Source organism: Lycorma delicatula, chromosome 1, assembly GCF_047948215.1.
Source record: "Lycorma delicatula isolate Av1 chromosome 1, ASM4794821v1, whole genome shotgun sequence".
NCBI classification, from domain to species: domain Eukaryota; kingdom Metazoa; phylum Arthropoda; class Insecta; order Hemiptera; family Fulgoridae; genus Lycorma; species Lycorma delicatula.
The window spans coordinates 214697319-214724172 of NC_134455.1; the positions used below are offsets into that span (position 1 = coordinate 214697319).

The 26854-nt window shown below is 29.0% G+C and overlaps 2 protein-coding genes across 5 annotated transcripts in view; one reads left to right on the forward strand and one right to left on the reverse strand.

The window, feature by feature from the left end:
• The window catches only part of LOC142328445 (solute carrier family 25 member 16-like), a 75101-nt gene extending 72416 nt beyond the window's left edge, over positions 1-2685 (reverse strand). The window contains exon 1 of one of the 4 annotated variants that reach the window (XR_012757273.1): positions 2128-2681. Coding sequence is in view for 3 of the 4 variants with exons in the window: in XM_075372240.1 (XP_075228355.1) it covers positions 2128-2188 (61 nt within the window). In the remaining variant the exon portion in view is untranslated. Of the gene's footprint in view, positions 1-2127 lie in introns of all 4 variants that reach the window. The other 3 variants (XM_075372240.1, XM_075372216.1, XM_075372231.1) reach the window with 3 other exon arrangements.
• Positions 2686-2702: 17 nt separating this feature from the next.
• The window catches only part of LOC142328440 (protein 5NUC-like), a 49650-nt gene continuing 25498 nt past the window's right edge, over positions 2703-26854 (forward strand). Inside the window, exons 1-4 of the mRNA XM_075372202.1 lie at positions 2703-3267; positions 8036-8283; positions 13806-14166; positions 18033-18236. Of these exons, the coding sequence (XP_075228317.1) occupies positions 13822-14166; positions 18033-18236 (549 nt within the window). The 5' untranslated portion in view covers positions 2703-3267; positions 8036-8283; positions 13806-13821. The remainder of the gene's footprint in view (positions 3268-8035; positions 8284-13805; positions 14167-18032; positions 18237-26854) is intronic.

A 26854-nucleotide genomic window follows, 5' to 3' on the forward strand; every position in this document is an offset into this window, starting at 1 on the left:
TTTTAGAATGAGTGACTTGAACAAGCCTGAGTTGCTATGAAATGTTGCATTAAACTCGGAAAATCTGCGAGTGAAACTTTTAATATGCTCAAGATGATTTGCAGCGATGTTGTTATGAAGCGTGCGACATGGACATTTTAAAGATGGTTATCAGTTGATTGAAGACGATGAGCGTCCTGGACATCCTTCCACGTCAATTGACAACTGACACGTAGACAAAATCAACACCCAGGTTCGGGCAAATCGACATCTGACCATCAGAGAAGTTCACTGAAGTTTTCAAACATCTGCGGAATGCTATCCGGCGGAAAAGACCAGAAATGTGGAAGAGTGGCGACTGATTTTTTTCATCACAATGCTCCAGCCCATTCAGCCCTCAGAACTCTTGAGTTTTTGGCCAAACTCTATCACTGTTCTTCTCCACCCACCCTAGTCACCTGACCTCGCTTCTTGTGACTTCTTGTTCCCCAAACTCAAAAATACCTTTGAAAGGACGAAGATTTGAGACGATTCCCAAGATTGAGGCAAATACGACGAAGGAACTGAAGAATATCACAAACAAAGCATTCCAGGACTGTTTCCAAAACTGGAAACACCGTTGGGTGATCAGTGTGTGTGCCAGGGAGGAGAGTACTTTGAAGGGGATCCAGACAAGTAACTTCAAAATATAGTATATTTTATTTTATGACGTTAGTCTATGTATTTTGTGAACAAACCTCATACATTCTTTCTAATATCATTTTTGCTTTTGGACTCCAGAAAATTGTCATCAATCACATTATAAAATAAAGATTTTTAGCATAGTTTTAGTTTTGGTTTTTAGTTAGAACAATGTTATTACAGTTGTTTTAATAATTTTAAAATGAAGATGTTTATCAAATGTAGTCCTAAGTTCACTCTCATAAAAAAAATCAGTTTTTTTAACTGCAAATAAGATAGTCCTAAGGGAGGGCAAAAGATTGGATCTTTTCTGCCCTGTGTCCCCACCACTCTTTATTTATGCATTGTTTTTTTCCATATATTCGCTGAATTTGGAACCTGCAATTACCTAAACACAAGACTAGCACTTTTCTTCTCAGACATTGGGAGTTCACAGTAAAGCAGCATAACTTTTAACTCGTATAGTCACGTCACTCATAACCACAGCAGTTTTACAGCACACTATTACATGGCAACTAATGAAACATCACCTTAACTTGACAAAGAACTATACAATAATAGAATATCAACAAAATGCAAACTTTTACTTATGATAATTGGGTCATCCAAATCCAGACTTGATATATGAAGAAAGTAACCTATAAAGTACTTTTAAAATATTATGCTACATGTTTAACTCACACATTTAATATATTTTACTCACTAAACTAAAAGTAAACCTAAACAATACTGAAATAATGTAACATTCTTATTCAATACATTAATTTTTGTGTACTGAAGATACATAGATTTGTGCACTTCATACAAACAGATATTACCAGACTGCTATTGTATCTATTAAGCAATAGAGACCAAAAAAATATAACAGTTTTACAAAATCAATTACCCACAACATTATTTAATCATTTAATATGATTATTTAAATAATATTACATTAAAATTTTAAATTTTATATGAATCCAGAGAAATAACTAAAAACATGTTGCGAGATGCATAAGAGAGAAAACCCAAAATTTTGTAATATTAAGTAATTTAAAAAATAATTTAATTTTAGGCTGAATATCTCAACAACTGAAAAAGCCTCTGACCTTTTTACCTCTCATTCCCACAAGTGTTATGGCAAGCATTATTGTTGGGAACAAAGTTATAGTTAAGAATTCACAAGAACTGGAAGGGTGATATTTATAAGAAGTTACTACAATAGTAATAATTTATACTTTCAGCAACAGGTGGTCCCTCAATAAACCATTTCTTTTATTGTGTAGTATGAAACAATGAAAAATGCCACATCATTGCTATGAATGTAATCTAGGATCAGCTGAACAACAAACCAACCAAATCAGCTTTCTTTTGAAACCAAAATACAAATTAGTACTATAATATAACAGTAGTAGATAATTTATTTCATTATTGAAAATGAAAAATTTAATAAAATTAAACAAAAAAAATTTAAATAAAATCATTTACCTCCAGCAAAAAGAGATTTTAGAACAAATTCTAAATCATACTCTCTTGTCTGTAATGCCATGGTTGGAAATTTACAACCAAGGTAAGAAAATTGAATATCTTCTTCCAACGACGAAAAACAATGTTATGCCATCAAAAATATCCGCGCAATAAAACAGAATTCACAAGGCACTACGATATTGAATAAATCGTACGTAAAAATAAAAAATTAATTAAATTTTGTTTCTTCTAACTATAGTGTTTCATTTTACTTCTCTCTTTAACTTTCACTTTAGTGATAATATTGTACATAGCCTAGTTTCTCAAAACTTTCACATACTTCATAGGCCCTGGCCTAACCTATTCTGGGTCAAGTTGAAGAGTGGTTGCGTTTATCACGGTTGTGGTAGGCCATGGAAAATTAATTCACAGACCATCAGTTTTGAATATTATGTACTTAAATATTACAATACTACTTTTTTCTGTGAACCACATAATACAAAATCATTTAGTTTACATAAATTTACTTTAGAATTTACACTCAAAATAATAAGTCACATTTCAAACGTTCATGCTTCACGCACCACTAGCGTGATATTAGCGGCTTTTTGAGGCAGATGTTTTTCTCAATCAATGATGCCAACTTAAGTAATCGATCGACCTTCATTCAATACAGATTTTTAAAATTATAATTTACTTCTTTCCGAGAATCAAGGTACATTTTGGTAGAGAGCATGCAGTTACAGAAAATGGCAGACGCTTATTAGATGTGCAAACATCAACCGGGAAATTAGACTAAATTTTTTGTTAGCAGCAGCCTTTTGTCGAGAGTCCCAAATGATTACGGGTTGATAAGACCATTGAAACTTAAAGACAAACCTATCAATCACTACTAGAAGAAACTCTTGAACAGTGCTTGCTTATTTATGGTTCGTGGTAATTATAAATGCGTTCATTTAGTTACAAATTCCGTAATACAACACAAAATATATTTTATCAACATTGCACGAAGGATGATACAATATGATTACAACTCAGAGTAGATCTTTGCACAATACATATTCAGTATTTTCTAGTAAAAACAGAAATTTTAAGGAGTAATCGTAACCTCACACTGTTAAATTTACTCAAGCTCAACTGTATGAGTATTGGTGGCATTCTGTAAGAAATTATAATTAAAATATCAATTATTTATGTTCTGTTTACAATTTAAATAAGCATTTTAAAATTAAAACTCATTCAGTAGTGTTATAAATAATAATGATTAGTTAATTAATGTGTAAAATGATTACTGATAGATATTCAATTCAAATAATAAATGAATACTAACATATTGCTTTTCCCAAGAATACTAGTGTAATGATTAGCAAACAACTCATACAAGTTCATGAATTGCTGGCACAATCTGTATGAAACAATTGTTAGATATTGGTAACTAGAGGCACATAATAACTTGTATTTATCAGACTTCAGTATAGGAATGACAGTCATGTCACTTCTAGAGAGAGAGAGAGAAATAGGAAAATTATTCTCATCACAACCTTATTATACAAATGTAATAGTTGTAACACAAAATTTGGAAAATAAGATAACAGACAAATACTCTCACTTCCAGGGACCACATCACAAGAACATTTTATTACCTGTTAAAACTTAAAATAGAACATTCAATAAATTAAAATATTCTCATTCAGAAATTTTATGCAATTCGATATATAATTTGCATTCCTGAAATTCTGAATTATAGGAGGTAGTCCGAGAAACTAGACAAAAACTATTGACCAAAATATTTATAACATATTCAAAGAAGTAGTTAAAGTAACACTGTTTGTTAGACCTAAAGTAGGATATTTCACAATTAACTCGCATATGGACCTTAGTTTTCCTCGCCTAATAGAGGTAGAGTACTTCTACAGATAAGACTCAATATAGTTTATCCAATACTTTCATCTGCATTTTCAGAAAAGCTGATGAGAAACTGTTTCATAATTAAAATAGAATCTGAGATACTTGGAGTTTTTTGCCATGAAAAGACCATTAAACTCTGTTACCTTGTAATTGCCTTTTTATAATTATCATTTCACCAAGGAATGTGAGGTAATTTTGCAGATGGTAATGGAGTAGACCAGTCTTCAGCATCAAATGTAATACGAGTAAAGTAATTTATCTGAATTTTTCCATTACTATCCTCATTATTATATTTCTGGTTTAAAACTTTGTAGTATTTATCCTAGTTTGCTTACTCTACTAGCCAATTTCTAGGCCATTCCGTAACAATAAATTATATATGAATGAGATCAATACAGATCTGTAATCATTTCCATACAAGTTGGTACTAGTAGTCCAGCGGAGGAAGAGATTAATAGTAGTACTGTGAAAAGACATTTTCAATTTTTATACTTGCATTAATATTTGAGAGGAATGTGAATGTGCCATTATTTTAAAAGCCAGGAATCTAGATTTCCCTGACTTTTCAACCATATGACCTTGAGCTCTGAACCACCAAACAAGTGATTATATTTAGGTCACCCAGTATTTGGAATGTAATGAATGATGAAGATCTAATTCAGAACCATAGAATTTGGGGGATACAAATTATATATGTTCAAGAGAGAAGGGAAAGAAATTCGAACAAACGTACAAATGCAGGTAGGATTCTGAATTTGACTGTCTAGAAGTAGATCACCACTCATTCATGGCCTAAACCCACTTCTGGAAAATCAAATCTCCTTTAGATTAATAGCATATAGGTAGAAGTGATTAAGCAGAAGCTATATTATTAACAAACTTCATAAGTCATCCCTTATCTTTTGGATATAATATTACACTCCTTAGAGATAACTAAACATCTTAACTTTGTACCAGTTTTTTTTTAAGTAAGATTGATTCTATTACACAATAGAATAATATCTCAATTACACTATATTTTGTTAGCATTGCAAATAAGATTGCATGTGTAGCAATCAAATGGATCTAAGGCCTATTTGAAATGATATGATCTTTAAATGATCTATTAGGAAAAAATCAGGTATTTTTTTCTTGAATAATTTGGGGGTAAAACCCACAAATGAAATGGGTCAATAGTTAATTATTGACCAGTTTTGTAGCTATATTTTCAGTGTGCCCCTTTTACAGTTTCAATAAAATCTTAATTCATTTTAACTTAGTTAATAATAATCTAGGTATTGCATTTTCTAAACTTAAACTAATTGTAACTAACAATTTAAAGGTTGTGCATTGCCATTATTGTATTTTTTTTTTTCAGTAAATAATGTAATAAAATTGTTAATTAGAGCTCAGTATTTCATGTATTAACATTTTTTGTTAGTTCATTTAACATAGCTTAATTCTTGTTTTACAGTGATCAAGTTATTTTTACTTAGGCTGCAGTTGACTTTATTTAGAGTTTTTTACTTCTTTAAGGAGGTAGCCTATGTTTTGTAAGTATAGTTTTTGCACAGGTTATAAAGGGTATTTTAGACACATGTGAAGCAACTATACTTTAGCAGTGCTTGACTACAGCGATAAACACACATGCAACTGATCGAACTGGACATTGCCTTATATCATATCACTCACCTCCCCATCATATAAATTTTCACTATATCCCCTCACAAACACTAAAAATACCCAGAGACAAGCAGAATGAAGTATTGTGCATCAACCAATTATGCTTATGAAACTTAATTTATATATGTACAGCCATAGTAGAATACTAACTCCAAGGAGATGAATTTATATCACAGTCTGTTATAGTTGTTGTTATGTGGATGATCTTAAAATATTAGTTAAAAAACCCCTAAGTAGAATTACTCAATAATAATATCAAAATGTAATTTTGGCTTGATTAAGGTGATACCAACTAGAGGAATAAGAGAAGCATGTTATACCCAGGAAATGAGAAATAAGATAGTACTATGTAGAAACTAGGTAAGACATTTATTTAGGACTAGACTTATAGAATCAGAGAAAAATTTTTTAAAATGGACACTAAGAGTGTTTGGAAATATTAATATGAATATATGATTGAAATATATTAAGATCCAAAAATAAAATAATATTGACTAGGCACTTGTTTTAAGTATTGCAATACAGTTTTGAAGTATTTAGATAAATAGAAATAAAAATGTCAAAATCAGATAGGATAAACAAATAGTTATTCACCATATGGTTTATTCCAGAATTCAGAAAGAAATCAGAAGGAGATGCAGGACTACAGCTGTTGATGAGGTACAAAGTTGTACTGACAGGACTATTACATACATTTAGGTGAATAAGCAAAGAAGACAGCAGTGATGAGAAAGAAGTCATATAAATGGAAAGAAGGCCAAGATATATATTAGGATCCAAAATAATTCATGAAAAATCATTTGTTGCAGTATTTTTTATTCATCTCATCAAAACAAACATACCAATTTTTTTTTAATTTTTGGAATAACCATTACTGACCGAAGTATTTTACTATTCGAAAATTAGACAATAAGCAGAATACCGGTTGTTGAAAAATACCCAACTAGAGTGATGAAAATGAGAAAACGTTATTAGGCATTTAATAGATCAGATATTTAAACTGTTTGAACATACTACATGTGCAAATTCATGTTAGCTTTAAAAGCAGTAAAAAAAAATACATTTCTTCAGTTTGTTCAGGACAAATTTCATAATGAAACCTAATTGCACTGGTTAAAGAATACGCAAGACTGTGTGCAATGTTTTACGGATACAACAAAACTATTATAGCAAATATATAGTGAAACTAGTATAGTTGAGAAATTTACAAACCCTTAATCTATCTTCTGTAAGTTGTCAATAAGTCTCTTTATATTAATAGTACTCTCATTACTTGCTTGGATTTTTCAATAAAAACTGCCATAAAAAATTACAGCACAACCTTATCAGTTTTGTAGATAACCAGACTTGACTGTAATCTAGGCAAAAATTCTGATGAGCCAATACTGGGCAAAAAACATGAAGGTATGTGATTTTAAAATACTACTGACACAACTGCTATTCTTATCGTTCTTATTAAAATTAATATTGCATTAGGGCAAATACAAACACTTCTATATAATTTAATTTTGATAATCACTGTTCAAGACATTCTCTAAAACAAGTGGTCACTCCTTTGTGAATGGTAAATAGAAAACAAATTAATTTACAGAGCCATTTAGTTCCAAACCACAAATTTCAAAACTTGTTTCAACTCAAGTAATCTAAATAAATTTAAAATTGATGTTTGTTTTGAACTGATACCTTTTCATAAATTCATCCAAGTATAGTTTAAAAGTGGTTCTACTACACAATGGTATCAAATATCCTTCGATACCAATCGCTTATGGTATTAATTTGAAAAAGGCATACAATGTGATGAAAGACATTCTTGAAAAAATAAATGATAAAAAACATAGCTGTAACATATGTGGTGATTTGAAAGTTATAGCTATTTTGTTAGATATACAGTTAGGCAAATAGACATACACTAAATACAAATGTTTTCTTTGCGAATGGGACAGCCAAGCATGATAAACATCATGTTACCAAAGAGTGGAATAAATGAAACAACTTAACTCCAAATGGGAAAAATATTATTTATAAGCCTTTAGTTGAACCCAAAAAAAATATTTTTACCCCCTCCACACCCCAAGCTAAGACTAATAAAAAATTCTGTAAAAGCAATGAAGAAGGATAGTCCCGGATTTTTTTATATCAGGCAGAAATTTCCAAATGTAAGTGAAGGAAAAATTAAAGAAGGAATATTTGTTGGTCCTCAAATAAGATAGTTGATCATAGATGATGTATTTAACTCGATGTTAAATAATGTAGAAAGTGCAGCTTGGGCTTCATTTAAAGATGTTTGCAAAAATTTTCTCTGTAAACAAAAATCCAACAATTACCATGATATTGTTAATCAAGTTCTTACTTTTTACAGAGCTATGAGATGTAATATATCTTCGAAAATACATTTCCTCCATTCACATCTGGATTTTTTCCTGGACAATCTCGGAGATGTAAATGACGAATACGGTGAACGTTCCACCAAGACATTTCAGTGATGGAATGCTGCTATAAAGGGAAATGGAATACTAACATGCTAGCTGATTACTGTAGGACATTAATTCTGGGTGTCCCTGAGGCTATTTATAAAAGAAAAGCATCAGCGAAATCATTCTAACACAGGTATGACCATGCAAAATTATAAATTTTACAGATTTTAACTATATTTTCCCTTATATTTTTTGAAGCGTAATTTATTTAAAACTAAAGATGATAGAAAAATTGTATTTACAGTCTATAATGTACGCAAAAAAAGCAATTCACGTAACAGTATCAGAGAGAAACATTAAAAAGTTTTTTTTTGTCTATCAGTATTATTTTAAATAGGACTAGGATAGTTGGAATTGGTTGCAAACCTCTAGTTTCGGGAGAAATAAATTTTATTACATCAGTTTCTGAATTACTTATTCAGTTTTTGACCTTTAAAACTCAATTATGGTCCAAATTAACTAGATAAATTGACAGCAAATACTTTTAATTATCTCTATCATCTTCTGCAAATAATATGCTTATCCTATGATTTCAGATGGTTACTTTGGATAAATTTTTTTAAAGAAAACTGATCATTTAATAAATTTGTGGATACTTTTAGCATATACTTTCCCCTGAAAACATTTATTTTTCTATCATTATGAGAAGCTTTACACTTAGAGAAAAATTATTTTCATTACACTGGTTACATTTTTAATCTCATATGTTTATGTTATTTCATTATTAACAAAACACAGATAAAATACACTATTTGATCTCATATTAAGGAGAATTTATTAACCATCTCAAAATGGGTACAGTTAATAATATTGCCATTGACATTATCACAAGATGTAGCTTGAGTAGCTTTTAGAAACAGATTTCCACAAATTTATGAAATAAGTAATTTTATTTTTATTTTTTAAACAGCTTAATGGTATTTTGTCTTTCGCACTACTAAAAAATTGTTGAATAATAATTTTTTCTTAAAACTAAAAATTTTTTTTGAACAAAGTATGTTTGTCAGAGTGGCTCAAGTAGTCAGTCATGACAACTAAAAAAAAAACACCTATCTATCATTTTGGATCCAATCAACTCAAAAGAAATTGAGCAAGATAAGTTCAATTTAAACTGCAATCTGGTCTTTGTTATTTGTTTCATGAAATAGATTTTACTTATCGTGAGAAAATTTTATCAACCGGCTACCACAATTCATTTAATTTCTATTGATTTAAGATGCTAAGCATCTGCAGAATTCACCCACAAGATATTATTAAAACATCCAAGAGTTGCTGCAAATTTTTCAGTGAGTGTATGACTATAAAATTAAGAAAACAAACACTAAAAGGAGGATTTTCAGATTTAAAAATCATAAAAAGTTTGGAAATGTTTATATTTCTGTGATACTGCAGGGTTCAAGTTCAAATGCAAGTAAAAGTAGTTAGTTAATTTTATTTTGATTTAAATTCCCTTATTACTGGCATTCTCTGACCATTGAAGTTCAGTTAATGGCAATGCTCAGTAATGATTAACCTCAATCTTGACAAGCCCATACACAACCTTTCTCCAATTGGGTTTACAGCTTGTCACAGGGCAGAAAATAAATAAGAAAAGAGGAATTAAATTCATGAATTGAATGATATATGAATGAAGAAAGGAAGAAAGGAAAGAAGAAACCTTCTGTACAATTTGCACCAGCTAAAAGAAAAATCTTTTTTCATTTTGTGATTTAAAAAAAAAATTTCTTAATTAATGAAATTATAATCATTCTATGACTGGAATCTTACAAAATGTTGATGAAACATTACATTCTGTTATTTTTAGATTTCTTTATCTTATCAGTTCATAAAATTTCAGTTGTTTTATAACAGATAAAATAAAATGTGATGAATTAAAAATAAAATGTAAAGGTTAAGAACTAACATTTTATACAAAATTTCTTAAGTATTATTTTTTTTCTTTCAGTTAAACAGGTTTATTGATTCTGAAAGTGTGATCCTAAAATAAATAATACTTGTAATTAATGTTATTAAATACAATACATAGTTATTAATTTAATTTTTTTTATATATGGTAAGTAAAATTTTCATCAAATAATTAATAGTCCGAGAAATTTTTATAAATTACTTAGCATTTATTACTTTAAGTAAATTTAAATAATTTTATTTATATCTTGACATAAACAATCATATCTTAATTTAATCAGAGTTTTATTTTATATAAATGCAAAAACTAATCCAAGATAAATATTATTAAAAATAAACTACATAAAATATTAAAAGTTTAACAATTAAAATTAATGTTCAATTAATAAATGAGTTACATAGCTGTAGCTGCAAATTATTGTAAGAATTATTATTTTTATAAAGAGGCTGAAATTAATTGTAAGTTTTGTTCATTTACCTAATATTACTCAATCCAGATTTTTCCCAACTATACACTTGCAAATTTACTTTTTTCAACATTTGATATTTAAGAGTTCTTAACTTAATGTAGTTTTATTCGCAAACTTTCTTTAGAGGAAGTGGTCATTGTCCAATATTTTAAAATCATTAAAATATTAATGCTGACTAAAAATGTTCAGTCAGCATATTTGTCAACATGTGCATATTTGCAAAGGGAAAATTCTGAACATTTCAACTTGACAACTCAGTCTCAGGTTGATTTTTTTGTATAACTTACAGGTAGGAAAACAATTTTACTGTTGCCAAATTCAAGGAATATATGTCTGAACTAGTACTAATTAAGAAATGATTGGGCCAATTTTTACAATCCTTTAAAAGAACATCAATTTTAAATGAATTTAGATTACATGTGTGGAAACAAATTTTGAAATTTGTGGTTTGTCCTAAATGGTTCTGTAAATTAATTTGTTTTCTGTTTACCATTCACAAGAAGTGAATGGTAAATGGTGAATGGAGTGAATGATAAAGCATTTGTTTTAGAGAAATGTCTTAAGCAATGATCATAAAAATTAGATTATATAAAAGTGTTAAATAATATATTTATATATATATATTGTTTTTTACCAACATTGATTTTAATAACAGCAGTTGCATGAGTATTTTAATTTTTCACATTATTCTATTTTTAATTTTTAAAAAAGTTTCTTTTAGTTTATAACTATCTTTTAATTACCATCTATTATTCTAATGAACCTTACAGTAAACAAAATCACTAGTTGAAAAGTGACATATTTTATATTAGAAAAAGAGTTTTCAAAACCCTTTATTAATTAAATAAAATTAAGTTAATCTTCAAATTGCCCAAACTACTTCTAATCTGCAAGTGATACATATCAATGACAGAAACCTGAAAAATAGGTATATTAACAAAGTAAAATTTTCTTCAAGTTTAACTTATCCATTTCTTATAACCTGAACAATTCTGCAGCACCTGGAAAGCCTCATTATCTTAAAAATAAAAATATATGAACTAAGGTTAGGATGTAGATATTCTATATCTTCAGATTTTGAAGCCATATTAGACTGCTTTCTGCAGATTATTGATCATAAATAATTCTGAATGCAAGTTTCATTTTGATTGACCACAGAGTTAAAATTTTGTGGTTTATGATTTTAGTAGATAAAGCATGTAAAGAAAACTTATTTCATGTTTCAAAGAGTTCAAAATTTTAATCTAGCTTTATTTCTGTTAGTAAGACTAAAATCCAATATGGAAGCGTATTACAAAAAAAACTACCGTACTAAATGCATGGATTTAAATGCTTTCCGGTTATTTTCAGAATTATTGGGGATTAGTTACATTGTGAAACTGTACAGTGTTTTGAAATGATCTGGGGATCATTTACTTTATTTTCAAAGTGAGCCTTCTTTTAAATAAAATATTCTTTAGAAATCTGATTAATAAATTTACTACCTAAAAATGGTGTTTCCAAAATCCAGAATTCTTTAAAATTGGCTTTTGCCAATAGTAAGAACCTTTCAAATAGTAAGAACCTATTTTAAAGTAATAAAAAATTACTATTGTAATATTTCCTTTATGCAATATTTTACCATATTCTTCTTAAATAAGAAGGTTCAACATGAAAGCAATATACACCTGTTAAACCAATAACCCCAGCAAAAGTAAGTTTATTTTTTTGTATAAAATTTAAGATTGATATAAACACATCAATTTAAACGTGGATGTAAATTTCTTCACCTTATTCCCATGCACAAGCTTCAAATTTAATGATGAATTAATCATTTAAAAAATGAATAATAATTATGTAGATAAGTTGTTTTATAATTTAAATCATCAGTGATTTTACATATTAACTGTTTGGCTATTACAATACATAAGGATCATTATTTCCCAGTAGTCACAAGAGAAAAACAAAAACTCTAGTTGCTAATATATAATATAGTAGAAAAACTAAATGCAATTATCAAATAATGAAATAATTTTAATTCAAATATAGTACTTACAGGCCACCAGCAATAGATATTTAATCTCAGTACCACACCAGCATAGTTAAATAGCACCATTGCTTGTAGGTTATATAAAAATTGCAAAGCATTACTTAAAAAAAAAAAAAGTTATATATAATCAACATGGTTATATAATATTAACACCTTAAGACTCAGCACCAATCTTGTCTTGTCATAGTTAAATAATATTTTTATACTAATAGCTGTTATTACTTTTCATAGCTTTTTCCACCTATCCATGTATATCAATGGTATACACAGTACAGTTTCTCCACAGACCATGAGGATCATATTGTCTGACGTGTCGTATCCATGTTCAGAAGACTGTATATCAGTGTTATACACATTAGCTTAGATTTAAATGAGTTAATGTGCATCTCTGGAGTGGTGTAATATTTATATGCCTTTGGGTCACACAATTTTATTATATTGGTGACCTGTCAACTACATAAAACCAGCTAACTTTTAGGAACAGAAAAAATAGATAAATAATATAAAATAAACAAAATGAGTTCAGTAGAATTATGTCGTATAGGTTAAATAGATAAATAATAGAAAATAATTTAGGTTAAGTCATTGTTTTTTCATCACTGTTCTATTTTTCTTCTTTTTTTTATACACATAATAAACAGTAAGGACTATTTTGTGGAAGAAGGCATTGTACTGAAGTTCTTATATCATTACAATTCTAGTAGAAACCATATAGCTTATTAGATAAGTAATTCATGAATTCATTATTATATGTCATTGCACAGAATTTCAGGAAAAACTTCCTCATACCATGTGTATATTTGTTTTTTATACATGCATTTAAACTGAAATATATTTGATTACATTGTAAAAGATATAAAATGTATCAAATGTTTAAAAATGTGATAAATGTATCAAATATAAATTACCCATGTGTAATTTAAATATATTAAGCTTAATATTCAATAACAAAGCCAGTCTTAAGAAAAAATGTTATAAGCAGAGGTATATTTTTTCAGATTCTTAGGATGGCCTAACAAAATTTAACGATATGATTATGTATATACTGACATCATGTATATATGTATATGATATTGATTGATATGTGTATAAATTTTATGCTGATGGACCATACTAAAATATCACGTGCATATTATTCATACACAAGGCACTGAAAGTGTTAACCTGATTAATGACAGCACAGCTCATGATAGGCAACCTGGTTTTTAAATAATTAATAAAGTTAAACTCAATCTTTTGTATTAATTTCAGACAAAGCACAATAAATATGAGATTTTTGTTAAGCACTGCACTATTTATCAGACTTCTCAAACTATCTAACACAGATTTTAATCTGGTAGTTCTTCATACAAATGACATGCATGCAAGGTATGAAGAGTGCAACAGGAAGGGTGAACCTTGTACCAAGAATGACATAAAAGAAAATCATTGTTATGGTGGATTTCCACGTATTCATTATCTTTCGAAAAAAATTAAGGAACAAGCGTACAAAGAAGGAAAAAGTGTAATTTTAGTTAATGCTGGTGACATGTATCTCGGTTCAAATTATCATTCAGCATTTATTTGGGAAGTTGCTTCTGATATGATGAATCAACTTAATTTTGATGCAATGGTATGTAGCGTACTACACTCTGTAAGTTTAATAATTAAATTTAATAAAATAAATATTTTTTTTTACATGAATTATATAATTTATCATTAAATATTTATCAGTATTGATGTAAAATTAAGTATAATACTTGAATTCTTAAGAGAAATAGCTTTACTGAAATGCTAATTTTTTTTTAATAATTGTTAATAAAATAAGACAAATTATAATATTGACCTTTTGAGTAAGTTATGTAAATGATAATTTATACACCTTAAATCGGGGTTGGTCTTGCTTCCTTCCAATAAATTGTTGTTTTCTTAAAAGTGAATGTGTGTATGAGTGAGTCATCCTTTTGTCATCAGTTCACCAACAAAAACAAACATTTTAATTCAACAATAAAAACGAAGAGATGTATTCTCTGTAGTACAGAAAACACTAAGCACAGTTGTTATTTATGTAAAAATTATTAAGAGAATAAGTTTTTACTCATTAATTTTTATTTTATGATAGGATTATTGTTTATAATTTTTGTTTTTATTTATTGATTTAAATTATGCATATATGTATAATACCGGACATGTTTCAGTGTTTTATCGTTGCTAGTTTTACAATTGTAGTTATGGAAATTCCAAAGAAAATTGGTAATCATAAAGTTTGACACAGTCAGACTCTTGAATTCATTTTCAATTCTATTCTTTTATAAAAGAGAAGCTGCGCAAGGTCCATGATTAATAACGAAAGTTCAGGAAAGGGTTGTCGAAGCAACAGTAGTTTCTCGCTGTAGTGTTTAACGAATAATTGAGGAATGTAAAAAAAAATACAATATTAGGTAGTGGATTTTCTATTCCAAACAAAAAACGTTGCGAAATAAAGAAATTGAGAAAATTGAAAAAGATGTGTAATAATAGAAAATTTTTGGTAGAGAAAATATATATTCGGGATAAACAAATACTATATCAACATTACAAAAATACAGAACTGAAGGATGGCCAGTCATTTATATGGACAAGATGTATGTGCATTCAATACACACAAGGCTATATTGTTGGACTAACGATTCCGATGAAACATCTGGGTTACTTGCTTCGATTTCTAAAAGTCAAAGAGCAATTATCGTTCATGCTGGTGGGGAAAATGGTTTCATAAAAGACACATTATTGATTTTCAAATCTGGACAAAAGTCTGGTGATTACCATGATAGTATGAATTATAGAAATTATGAAAAATGGTTTACAAATCAACTCATAAAAAATTTACCACAACATTCAGTGTTAAGTCATTGATAACACACCATATCACAATCTGGAGTTGAATGGTGCATCAAAATCAACCTCTAAGAAATGTGAAATGACTGAATGGCTTACTGAAAAAATATACCGTTCAATGAAAAATTATTAAAATCCCAGCTATATAAATTAATTTCAGTCAGTAAATCAAGATTTAAAATGTATCAAATAGATATTTTACTTGCTGAAAAGAGTCACAGTGTATTAAGTGTATTATGGCTTCCACTGTATCACCCGGATCTTAATTCGATTGAGATGATATGGGTTGATATAAAGAATTATGTAGCTGATAAAAATGTGACCTTCAAATTGAATGATTGTATAAAATTAGTGCAAGATAAAGTAAGTGCAAGTAATAAAGATGATTGGATGCAAAAATGCCAGCATATGTAACAATTAGAAAAAAATATTTAGAGACTGAGTCCGTATGACCAGATATCAGAAATTATAGTGGATTATATAGAGAATTATAGTGATTTATTGATTCCTGTTATGAATAAGTTCTTCCCCGCATTTGTTCCATACCTCCCACAGCCGCACATCTACTCCCCTCCACAAATGCCTTGCTATAACTGCTTGGTTGTACTTATATAATTATTAATTAAGAAACAATAAAGTCATTGGGATTAATAAATGCTGAGCTTACTTTTCTCAGAGCTTTTAATATTCATTAATTATTTGTTTGAGCAAACTGTTTGTTTGCTTAATCTAGAGCTTTTATAGAGTTTAATTTATATTAGGCTAACTTTTAGGCACTATCCTTGTATTGTCAGTGCTTGTTCATTCGTTTTGCTGAACTATGAGTTCTATCCTGAAAGCAAAACACAAAAACCCAATTTTTTAATTGTTAAACTTCTGTTTATATGTTAATAATGATTTTTTTTTGTTTTGGTTGTCTTTGTTAGTATTTATCGATATATAGGGAAGTTTCTTTATGAAAAATTTACAATAATTGGTTAGAGATGCAAGTAAATAGATTTTTGCAATCATTGTTTGTTTTTATACGTAGTGTCTCACTAAAGAAGGTTTCTCCATTTCGAAACACTTTGTTTTGGAGTTACTGCTAGCGAAAGATTTCCCCAGGATTTCAGCTCTTCTAATATAAAGAGCCATACTGAAATTGTTGGAACCCAAATTAAGGGTAAAGTTGGTGGGTTCTTGTGTAATTTGAGCTGGGATAAAACAGGTCCCAGAACTGTAACTCCCATAGGTTTTAAGATATCTGACATAAAACGCAAAATTCAGTGTCAAAAAACAATTTTTTTTTAGGTTTGTAGTACAGTAGGCTTTGTTAAATGACAATAGATGCAGAAGATTTAGTAACAAAATTTGTAGACAATTTAATTCTGATAAAGTTAATGTAAATAATCAATAAAAACATTTAAAGATCGGTTTATTATTGAAGCGAAAAATAGACAGAAAATCTTATTATTCCTTCTGTACAAACTTTTATTATAATAAAAATAATTTGCAATAACTTATTGTTTAATAATAATAAAAAAAATTTAATACAAAAGTTATTCTTGACAGTACATACAAAATTTAAATGAATTTTTTAAAAACAATTTTAACCAAAAGTTCCCAAACATAGTTCAAATTAAAAAAAATAAAAAATTTAAATACTGGAAATGGAATTCTTGCAAAAACACGATATTTCATTGTAAAAAGTTAAAAAAACAGTTAGACAAGTTAACAAACAAAAGTTAAAAAAACAGTTAGACAAGTTAACAAACAAAAGTTAAAAAAACAGTTACACAATGTTAGTGTGGTAAATAAACAAATGAAATGGCTTCAGGTAAAATGTGTCAGGGCGGAACATTTTTTTATTTTATTTATTAATTAAAAAGCAGTTTATTTTACTTGAATTTTAAAATTCAGTTTTAGTGAATATTTTTTTACAAATAACAGCATAAAATTACTTAACTTCTTAATCATATTAACAAAATAAATAATATAACAAAAGAATCGAAAAGGTATTATTAATTTTATTTTATTTTTTTATTCTTTATTTTCTTTTATCTTAGAAAAGTTAGTATTGTAAATATAGATCAAATAATATATAAATTATAATACACAGCAAAAAAATTAAAGAAAAAGATAAAAGAAAAAATTAGTTATGTTGTTTTTCATATAAAAATAAAATAATAAATAATAATCAGATAAAATAATTAATGTTTAAAAATTATTTCCAAATTCATTTCTCAGCTCACCAGGCTGGTCTAATGATTAACTTGTTGCAATTTTTTATAATTCACCTTTTAAACAATCTAAAATTTGAAATAAGCCCAAAAATTTTGGGCAGATCATTGAAAAATTTATCCTAAGAACAAAAAAGGTTTTCTAAAAAAATGTAATTGGGATTGGGATCAACTAATGGTGAATCACCAGACTATACTCATTCAAGTAGATGTGTTTTACCTCCAAGCTGAAACTCATGAGGAAAAAAGACAAAAATGAGGATATATATAGAGTTTTACACATTATTACTGTGCAAAATAAATTATTTTAATTTTTTCATAAAAAGTAAACAATAATTAATTAAACTGTAAATTAAATTAATTATTGTACACAATTATAATTAATTAAATTCTTTTGTTTCAGTGTTTGGGAAATCATGAATTTGATGATGGAGTAGAAAATTTAGTGCCATTTATTGAACACGTAAATTTTCCAATAGTGTGTTGTAATATTGAAAAATCAAAAGAAGAAGCACTGAATTCTACAAAAAATCTTTACCCTTCTTATATACTGAATGTAAATGGAACTAGTATTGGAATTATTGGATACATTACACAAAAAACCAAGGTACAATTTATTTCATCTTTTATTAACAGAGTTAAAAAAAGGAGTTTGAATCCAATCTGTTTATACATTTTTTATGTATGTTTAAGCCTTACTCAAAGCCAGATGAAATATATTGGAAAGAAATTTACTGTAGGATTACAAAAGGAACTTTCTCTACAAAATAAATAAGAATTCTTTCAGATAACATCAGTGAAAGATTTTTTAAATGAAAAATTGCATGCCCATATAGCAACAGTTAAAAGAATTTTTAAGTTTATCTATCATTATCATTACTTACCATTGGGTAATTGCAATGTAATAATATTTAATCTGAAGTCATTCTTATATTCAAAGTAACTTCTCATGAAACTTAAAGAAAATGAACTAGAAAGTTTAAGGTAAGAAAAAGAACACCCTTAAGATGTGTGACAGAAAAATGTTTACAAGCCGAGAATATCTTTTCAGTTCAATCCTTTTTTTATTTAAATCAAGGTACAAGTTTCTCAACATATTTGCAAACAGTTTTTTCGTACAGCACTGGTTTTGCTGGCCTAACCATATTTAAAAAAAAAATAGAATTAGAAAACATGCAGTAAATAAAAAATAAAATAAAAATATATCTTTAAAAAATATACTATAAATTAAAAAATAATACTATTCAAATCTTCTTTCATCTCACATTTTTTAACTTTGCAAAAATTAAAAATGTATTTCAAAATCCTTACTATTAATTGTACACACCTACTTATAATAATAATGAAAAATGAACTAAAAATCGTCAAAAGTTTTTTTTTCTATTCTTACAGGCATTTTTTCAGGACACAGTAATTTAGTCTGCGATATGAAATTTAATATTACTTCTATATTTTATGTTGTAGTTGGGTGCCTGTATAGGCTACATGAGATTGTGACTTTAATGGTCGCCTCTTTGTTGGCACCGAATACAACATAAAATGTAGAAGTAATATTAAAATTTCATATCAAAGCCTAACTTACTGCATCCTGAAAAAATGCTTGTAAGAAAAGAAAGAAAAAAAGTTTAACAATTTTTTGTTCATTTTTTATTATTATTCTAGGTAGATGTGTACAATCACTAGTTGGGTTTTTTGTTTCCGTAACTTTACCACTCAGTTTAGTAGTCATATAGATATGATACTGGTATAAGTTTTTTTTATGAAATGTTGTGCTATTAAAATAGAAAATTGACTGTTAATAAATGATAATGTATATGCATGTAATGTATATGTGTGTATTGGTTCATTTAAATTATTATTTTAATTAAATTCAATATTTGATGAGAGGTAAGGATATTGCCTAGGTTCTAATTTGTCATATAATGATAATAGGATATGGCAAACAGTAATGTAACGCAACACATACTAGCAACATACAGAGCACAGGAAAGTGCTAGCCATGATGCATTCCTGCTTCCTTTTGCTGAGCAAATTTTTCTCGTATATTTTAAGAACAATGAATTTTTCGAAAAAAATCTCAAGAGGCAAGAGGTTTTCTTTTTTATTGTTTTATGGAATGCCATCATTAAAATCTGAAAACAGCATAATTTAACAATTTTGTTCCTCCAGTGTAGCACCTCCCCCTTTAGCAAGATAATTTAAGTTAGCCTATGTCACTTCCAGTCCAAAGACCTGTTGATACCCAAAAGTTGGATGCAAATGGTTGGATCAGTGAAGCTATAGAAGGGAACAAATAAATATACATAACAGCTAAATACATTACCACTCCTTCTTTGGATGTAGTCAGTAAAAAATTATGTAGTATTGTTCATTTCTTTTCTCAGTGAGACACTCAACTCAATGAGTCAGTCCCCTCTTTCATTCCTTTTGCCCAATCCATATTCACGCACAATATTTCCTTCCTTGCCTTTTCCAATGCCTGCATTCCAATCTCCAACTATTATTAAATTTTCATCCCCTTTTATTTGTTTAATTTCTTCATATACACACTCTATCTCATCATCATCATGGGAACTTGTAGGCATGTAGACGTTAATAATCATTGTTGGCTTAGGTTTTGATTGTATCCTTATTACAATGACTCTATGGCTATGCATTTTGAAATACTCTACTCTCTACCCTATCTTCTTTTTCTTTATGAAACCTACTATTGCCTGCCCTTTATTTGAAACTGAGTTAATTATTCTAAAATCACCTGACCAAAAGTCGTTTTCTTCTTCCCAATGAACCTCGCTTATTCCTACTACATCTACATTTAACCTATCCATTTCCCTTTTTAAGTTTACTAACCTATCAACCTTTTTTAGACTTCTGATATTCCATTACATTTATGTATTTTTTATTTCTTTTTTCAGTGTGTTTTTGAACTTGGTTTTAAGTTTGAATTAAATTTAAGTTTTAATTGAAATTAAATTTTATTTAATTTACACATTCTATTTAAATTAATATTATTTTTATTTTTAAAAAAATTTTAATTTTAAAATATATTTTATTTATATTGATAACATTTAATAGTAGTAATAATGCTCAGCTACTCAACTTTATATTCTCTCAACAAAAGGAGAAAAGAAGAATTTTTACCGTAAATATGATTATCACTTTTAAAAACAATTTTTATGTTCTTATGCTTTATGGTGTGTGCATATACATACAAGGATACACAAACAGAAAGAGAGACACAGTTGATTTTAAAAATTTTTAATATTTGAAATATGAATTATAAATATTTCATGATTTTTTTTTTTAAATATTTTTTCTTGTTAATATTTTTTAATATTACTGTATTTCTGAAGGATAGCACATGTGTCTCTCTCTATGAATCATGAGACCTTGCTGATGGTGAGGGGGTTTGAGTGCTCAATGATACAGAGTAGCTGGACTAAAGGTGCAACCATATCAGAACGGTATCTGTTGAGAGCCAGACTAAGAAATGATTCCTGAAAGAGCGAACAGCTCTTTCAGTAGTTGTTAAGGGCGTAGATCAGGAAAACTTAAATGGCCATATCACCATCACTCAATCTTCTGAGTACTGTGCAGCTGAAAGCAATGGAAAACTACAGCTGTTTTTATTCCAAGAAAATGTAGCTCTCTGCATTTCCATGTAACAAAGATGGAGGCACCTTCCTTGAAATATTCCAGAGGTAAGCTAGTCCCCCTTTCAGAACTCCGGGTGGGGACTAATAAGGAAGGTGTCAAAAGAAAATTAAAAATAACAATCTGTGAGTTGGAGCGTGGAATGTTAGAAGTTTAAAAAAGGTTGGTAGGTTAGAACCTATGGTATGCATAGCCATAGAGTCATTGTAATAAGGATAAAATCAAAACCTAAGCCAACAACGATTGTTAACGTCTACATGCCTACAAGTTCCCATGATGATGAGGTAGAGTGTGTATATGAAGAAATTGACAAAGCAGTAAACACATAAAAGAGGATGAAAATTTAATAATAGTTGGAGATTGGAATGCAAGCATTGGAAAAGGCAAGGAAGGAAATATAGTGGGTGAATATGGGCTGGGCAAAAGGAATGAAAGAGGGGACTGACTCATTGAGTTTTGCACGAAGTATAATTTAGTAATTGCCAACACCCAGTTTAAAAATCATAATATAAGAATATACACATGGAAAAAGCCAGGTGATAGTGCAAGGTATCAGATAGATTATATCATGGTTAAACAAAGATTTAGAAATCAACTCGTAGGCTGCAAAGCTTGCCCTGAAGCAGACATTGATAGTGACCATAATTTAGTGATAATGAAATGTAGATTGGGGTGTAAAAACCTGAAGAAAAGTGTCAGATGAATCAGTGGAATTCGGAGAAGCTTGAGGGAGAGGTAAGGAAGAGTTTTTAGGAGGACATCTCAAGAGATCTGAGTAAAAAAGGTAAGTTAGAAAATATAAAAGCAGAATGGGAGAATGTTAAAAAGGAAATTCTTAAATCAGCAGAAGCGAACTTAGGCGGAACAATGAGAACTGGTAGAAAACCTTGGATGTCAAAGGATATATTGGAGCTGATGGTTGAACATATAAAATATAAGAATGCTAGTGATGAAAAAGAACTATCGAAAATTAAGAAATACTATAAACAGAAAGTGAAAATTAGCAAAAGGAGAGTGGATTAAAGAATAGTGTTCAGAAGTGGAAAGAGAAATGATCATTGGTAAAATAGATGGAGCATACAGGAAAGTTAAGGATAATTTTGTGGTACATAAATTAAAATCTAATAATGTGTTAAACAAGTTGGTACACCAATTTATAACATGAAAGAAAAGGTCAGTAGCTGGTTGGAATATATTGAAGAATTTATGGAGGAAATTAATTAGAAACTGGTGTTAAAGAGAAAGAAGAGAAAGTTGAAGAGGATGAAAGGGGAAAACAATACTAAGATCTGAATTTAAGAGAGCATTAAAAGATTTGAATGGCAGAAAGGCTCCTGGGATAGATAGGATACCTGCAGAATTATTGCGCAGTGCAGGTGAGGAAGTGATAGATAGATTATACAAACTGGTGTGTAATATTTAGAAAAAAGAGGAAGTTCCGTAAGACTTCAAAAAGAGTGTTAGTCATGATGTCAAGGAAAGCAGGAGCAGAAAAATGTGAAGAATACAGAACAATTAGCTTAACTACTCATGCATAAAAAATCTTAACTTGAATTCTGTACAGAAGAATAGAGAGGGAGTGGAAGAAGTGTTACGAGAAGACCAATTTGGTTTTAGGAAAAGTATAGGGACAAGGTAAGCAATTTTACCACTCAGATTAATAGTAGAAGGAAGATTAAAGAAAAACAAACCAACATACTTGGCATTTATAGACTTAGAAAAGGCATTTAATAACATAGACTGGAATAAAATGTTCAGAATTTAAAAAAATTTTTTAAATTTAGGGTTCAAGTATAGAGATACAAGAACAATTGCTAGCATTTACAGGAACCAAACTGCAACAGTAATAATCGAAGAACATAAGAAAGATGTTACGATCTGCTGATGATATAGTAATTCTTGCCGAGAGTAAAAAAGAATGAATGGCATGGATGAAGTCCTATGCAAGAACTACCACATGAAAATAAACAAGAACAAAACAAAAGTAATGAAATGGAGTAGAAATAATGTAGATGGACCACTGAATATAAAAATAGGAAGAGAAAAGATTATGAAGAGAAAAAGATTAGAAAAGATTAGAAAAAGATTATGAAGAGAAGAAGAGAAAAGATTAAGATGGATGAAGCAGGAGTGATATAAGTCCCTTTAATACTGGAGAGATGGAAAAAATTGTGCAGGTAGGCAACATTTGGAATATGTAAAACAAATTGTTAGGGATGCAGGATATAGGAGGTATACTGAAATGAAACAACTGATTCCCTAGATAGGGAATCTTGGAGAGCTGCATCAAACCAGTCAAGTGACTGAAAACAAAAAAAGCGCATGTGTCATTGTAAATTATATATAGTTAATTTTTCATACATAATACTGTTACAAAACCCTGTTACAATCCTACAACAGTTTTTACAAACAATATTATAAATTATTTTCTAACATTTTTGTTGTCATCTCATTCAATTTTTAAATGATTTTGGTTTGGACTGGATGAAATGATGTCTACCTTGCACCAATTTCTTTCTTCAAAACATCATATAATCACTGTCATTTGAGTTACTGGGAAAGTTATTGACACAATATTTTAATGAAGGCTTTTGTTATTTTATACATTTTAATGAAAGCTGTGGAACCATTTGGAGTATCAGAGAAAAAACTTACCCTACCGATTCTGTGGCAGAGTGGTAGCATGTTTGCATTTTAAACAGAAGAAATCAAATGCCTGTAATGCATGGTATTATTCATCAAACTTCTTCTTTCATTGTAAAACAGTATAGTGATTATGATTGGGCATCTGCCTGCTGTTGATAATCTGACTAAATGAATTAATTTTATCCAAACATATTATTACTTGTCAGAGATTAAAAAAATCAGTTGATGTGTGATCGTAAATATTGCTGAGCCATTGACTGACTTCTTGCTACTTAAGATATCCTGTCATAGCACAGCATTCCCTCCATTGTACTACTAGCAGTGCCAACACTACTTCAGACAGATAGAACTATGACACATCTCTTTGTTTATGGTTTCTAAACTTTGATGTGTAATAACACCATTCTTCTGCCAAAATAATTTAAAAACTAAAGTAACTTTACTTATCTCTCACTTCAGTTACTAAAACTAACATATTATTTTAAAATATTAAAATACCAAAATTCTTTCACAACAAAATAAAATACTTCAAAATGAAATTATATTGAAATTCTTGGTATCCAATTAAAGAAGTAAATTTGGTGATTTTATAGGTTTTTTGACCCAAAACAGCTCCCAGAACTGCATCTCCAATAGCTTACTGAAAACTGTTGCAAAGCCCAAAAAAATGAATTCAAAAATTGTTTGTTTCGGTTCGTTAAACCAACAAACAAAAAAAAAACTTTCTTATATAATTTTTGAGAATTTAAAAAATATAGTCAGTAGAAAACAAAAATACAAGTTTTATAAATTTAACATTAATTTAAAACAAAAAAGCAAAATGTGAGAGAAAGAATTAAAATTTTATATAGGAAAAAAGATATTTTTTATTCTTCTTTATTCAATTGCAGGCAGATCATGTTTGTCCTTGTATTTGTATGTCAAATTCAGTCTGTTTAATGCAGTATTTTGGGTAATAACAACAGATTAATTTAAATACTCCTGAAATGTTCTATTTATAAGTCTGTGTTTAATTAGTATTCTCTATGATCTTGTGTATTATGTATGAAATCTTGCATATGTATGTTGACTATGATCATTATTTATTATTTTGAAAAGAACACAGTAGCCTTCTTTCTTGAAAATATTGGCAAATTTTTATGACTACTGGTTGATGTATGTCAGTGTCACTTATCATCTGTCAATTGGCACATTTTTGATTTTAGTCTGTACTTTATGTAGTATGTTGTTTGTAAATGTAGGTTGTAGCCATTAACCTGTCAGATGTTTTATTAGTATAGTTAAGAGCCCTTTTTTCTATTTAGCCTCTGGAACCACGGTAAGGTTTTACTTTAGAGGATGAATGAGGATGGCATGTATGAATATAACTGAAGTGTAATCTTGTACAGTCTCAGATTAACCATTCCTGAGATGTGTGGTTAATTGAAACCCAACCACCAAAGAACATTAGTATCCACGATCTAGTATTCAAATCCATATAAAAGCCTTTACTAGGATTTGAACCTTAGAACTTTTGACTTCAAAATCAACTAGTTTAGTTAAAAGCTTACTAAAATCTATAAATATCAAGTAATATTTCATTTTTAAGAAAGCTGCATATTTATATATATGAGATAATTAGATGCTGTATATAAGTATCAGGTGCAGTTGGTTTCTGTAAATTTTAAAGGTGCTTCTGTAAACTATTTTGAATTTGGTTAGACTAGGAAAGTTGTATGATTTGTTGTGTTCATATTCTGCAGTGAAATGTAATCTGGGTTTAATTTGCGTATTATTTTATTAGGGGGTGTAATAAATTACGCATGGAATGTAATCCTATACTGGCATTGACATATTGATAATATCAAACAAAACATTAGAAAACACAAATGAAACATAAGATGATATCACAATTTATCCTCACCCATCAGTTAAACAAACTTCAGTGACTGCACTAAATACTAGATTGGGCTCAGCGGATGCATGTTCACCTACAAGTACAAAATCAAACTACACAAACAGGTACTACATATAAGAACAGAATTAAATGTTGCATAGAAACAGAAAATGCATGTAAAGACAGTCACTACAACTTGCAAATTTTACACATAGCACATAAAAACCATGATGTCAACATACTTGAAAAATATGAGATTTATAAATATACAGAATTTTACAAACATTTCACTTTAATATCAATGATGTAATATGTTTTAAGAATTAACTGCAGTATGCTTTTTAATCAGGAAAAGTTATTAAAAAAAACTTTACTTTTTTCTGATCTAGACAAGATCGTGGATACCAATGTTCTCTGGTGGTTTGGTTTCAATTATCCACACATCTCAGGAATGGTAAACCTGAGACTGTACAAGACTACATTTACATTCATACGTATCATATTCATTCATCCTCTGAAATAATACCTTACGGTGGTTCCAGAGGCTAAACAGAAAAAGAGAAAGAAAGATCTTGACAAAATTAGCAAGTGATAGATAATAGTAGCAAAACTTAGACAATGGTAAAGTTTTTTGTAACCTTTCCTATTTAACAATTGTATGTAGTCAATTTTTTTTAATTTTTAAAATTAAAAAATACCCTACTAAAGAAGGGCATCTGTGTGTGTGTGTGTATGTATGTATGTATGTGTGTATGCACACACATGTGTGTGTGTGTGTGTAGGGGTTCAAATCCCGGTTAGGTATGGCATTTTTCACACAAGCTACAAATCATCATCTCATCCTCTGAAGCAATACCTAATGGTGATCCCGGAGGTTGAACAAGAAAAAAAATCTTCATTTATCCTATTTAAACATCGTTTAATATTTTTATACCATCAGCCAGCACACTGGAAATAGTTGTCTCACTCTTTTTCTGTTTAGCCTCCAGAATCACCGTAAGGTATTAATTCAGAGGATGAATGAGAATGATATGTATGAATGTAAATGA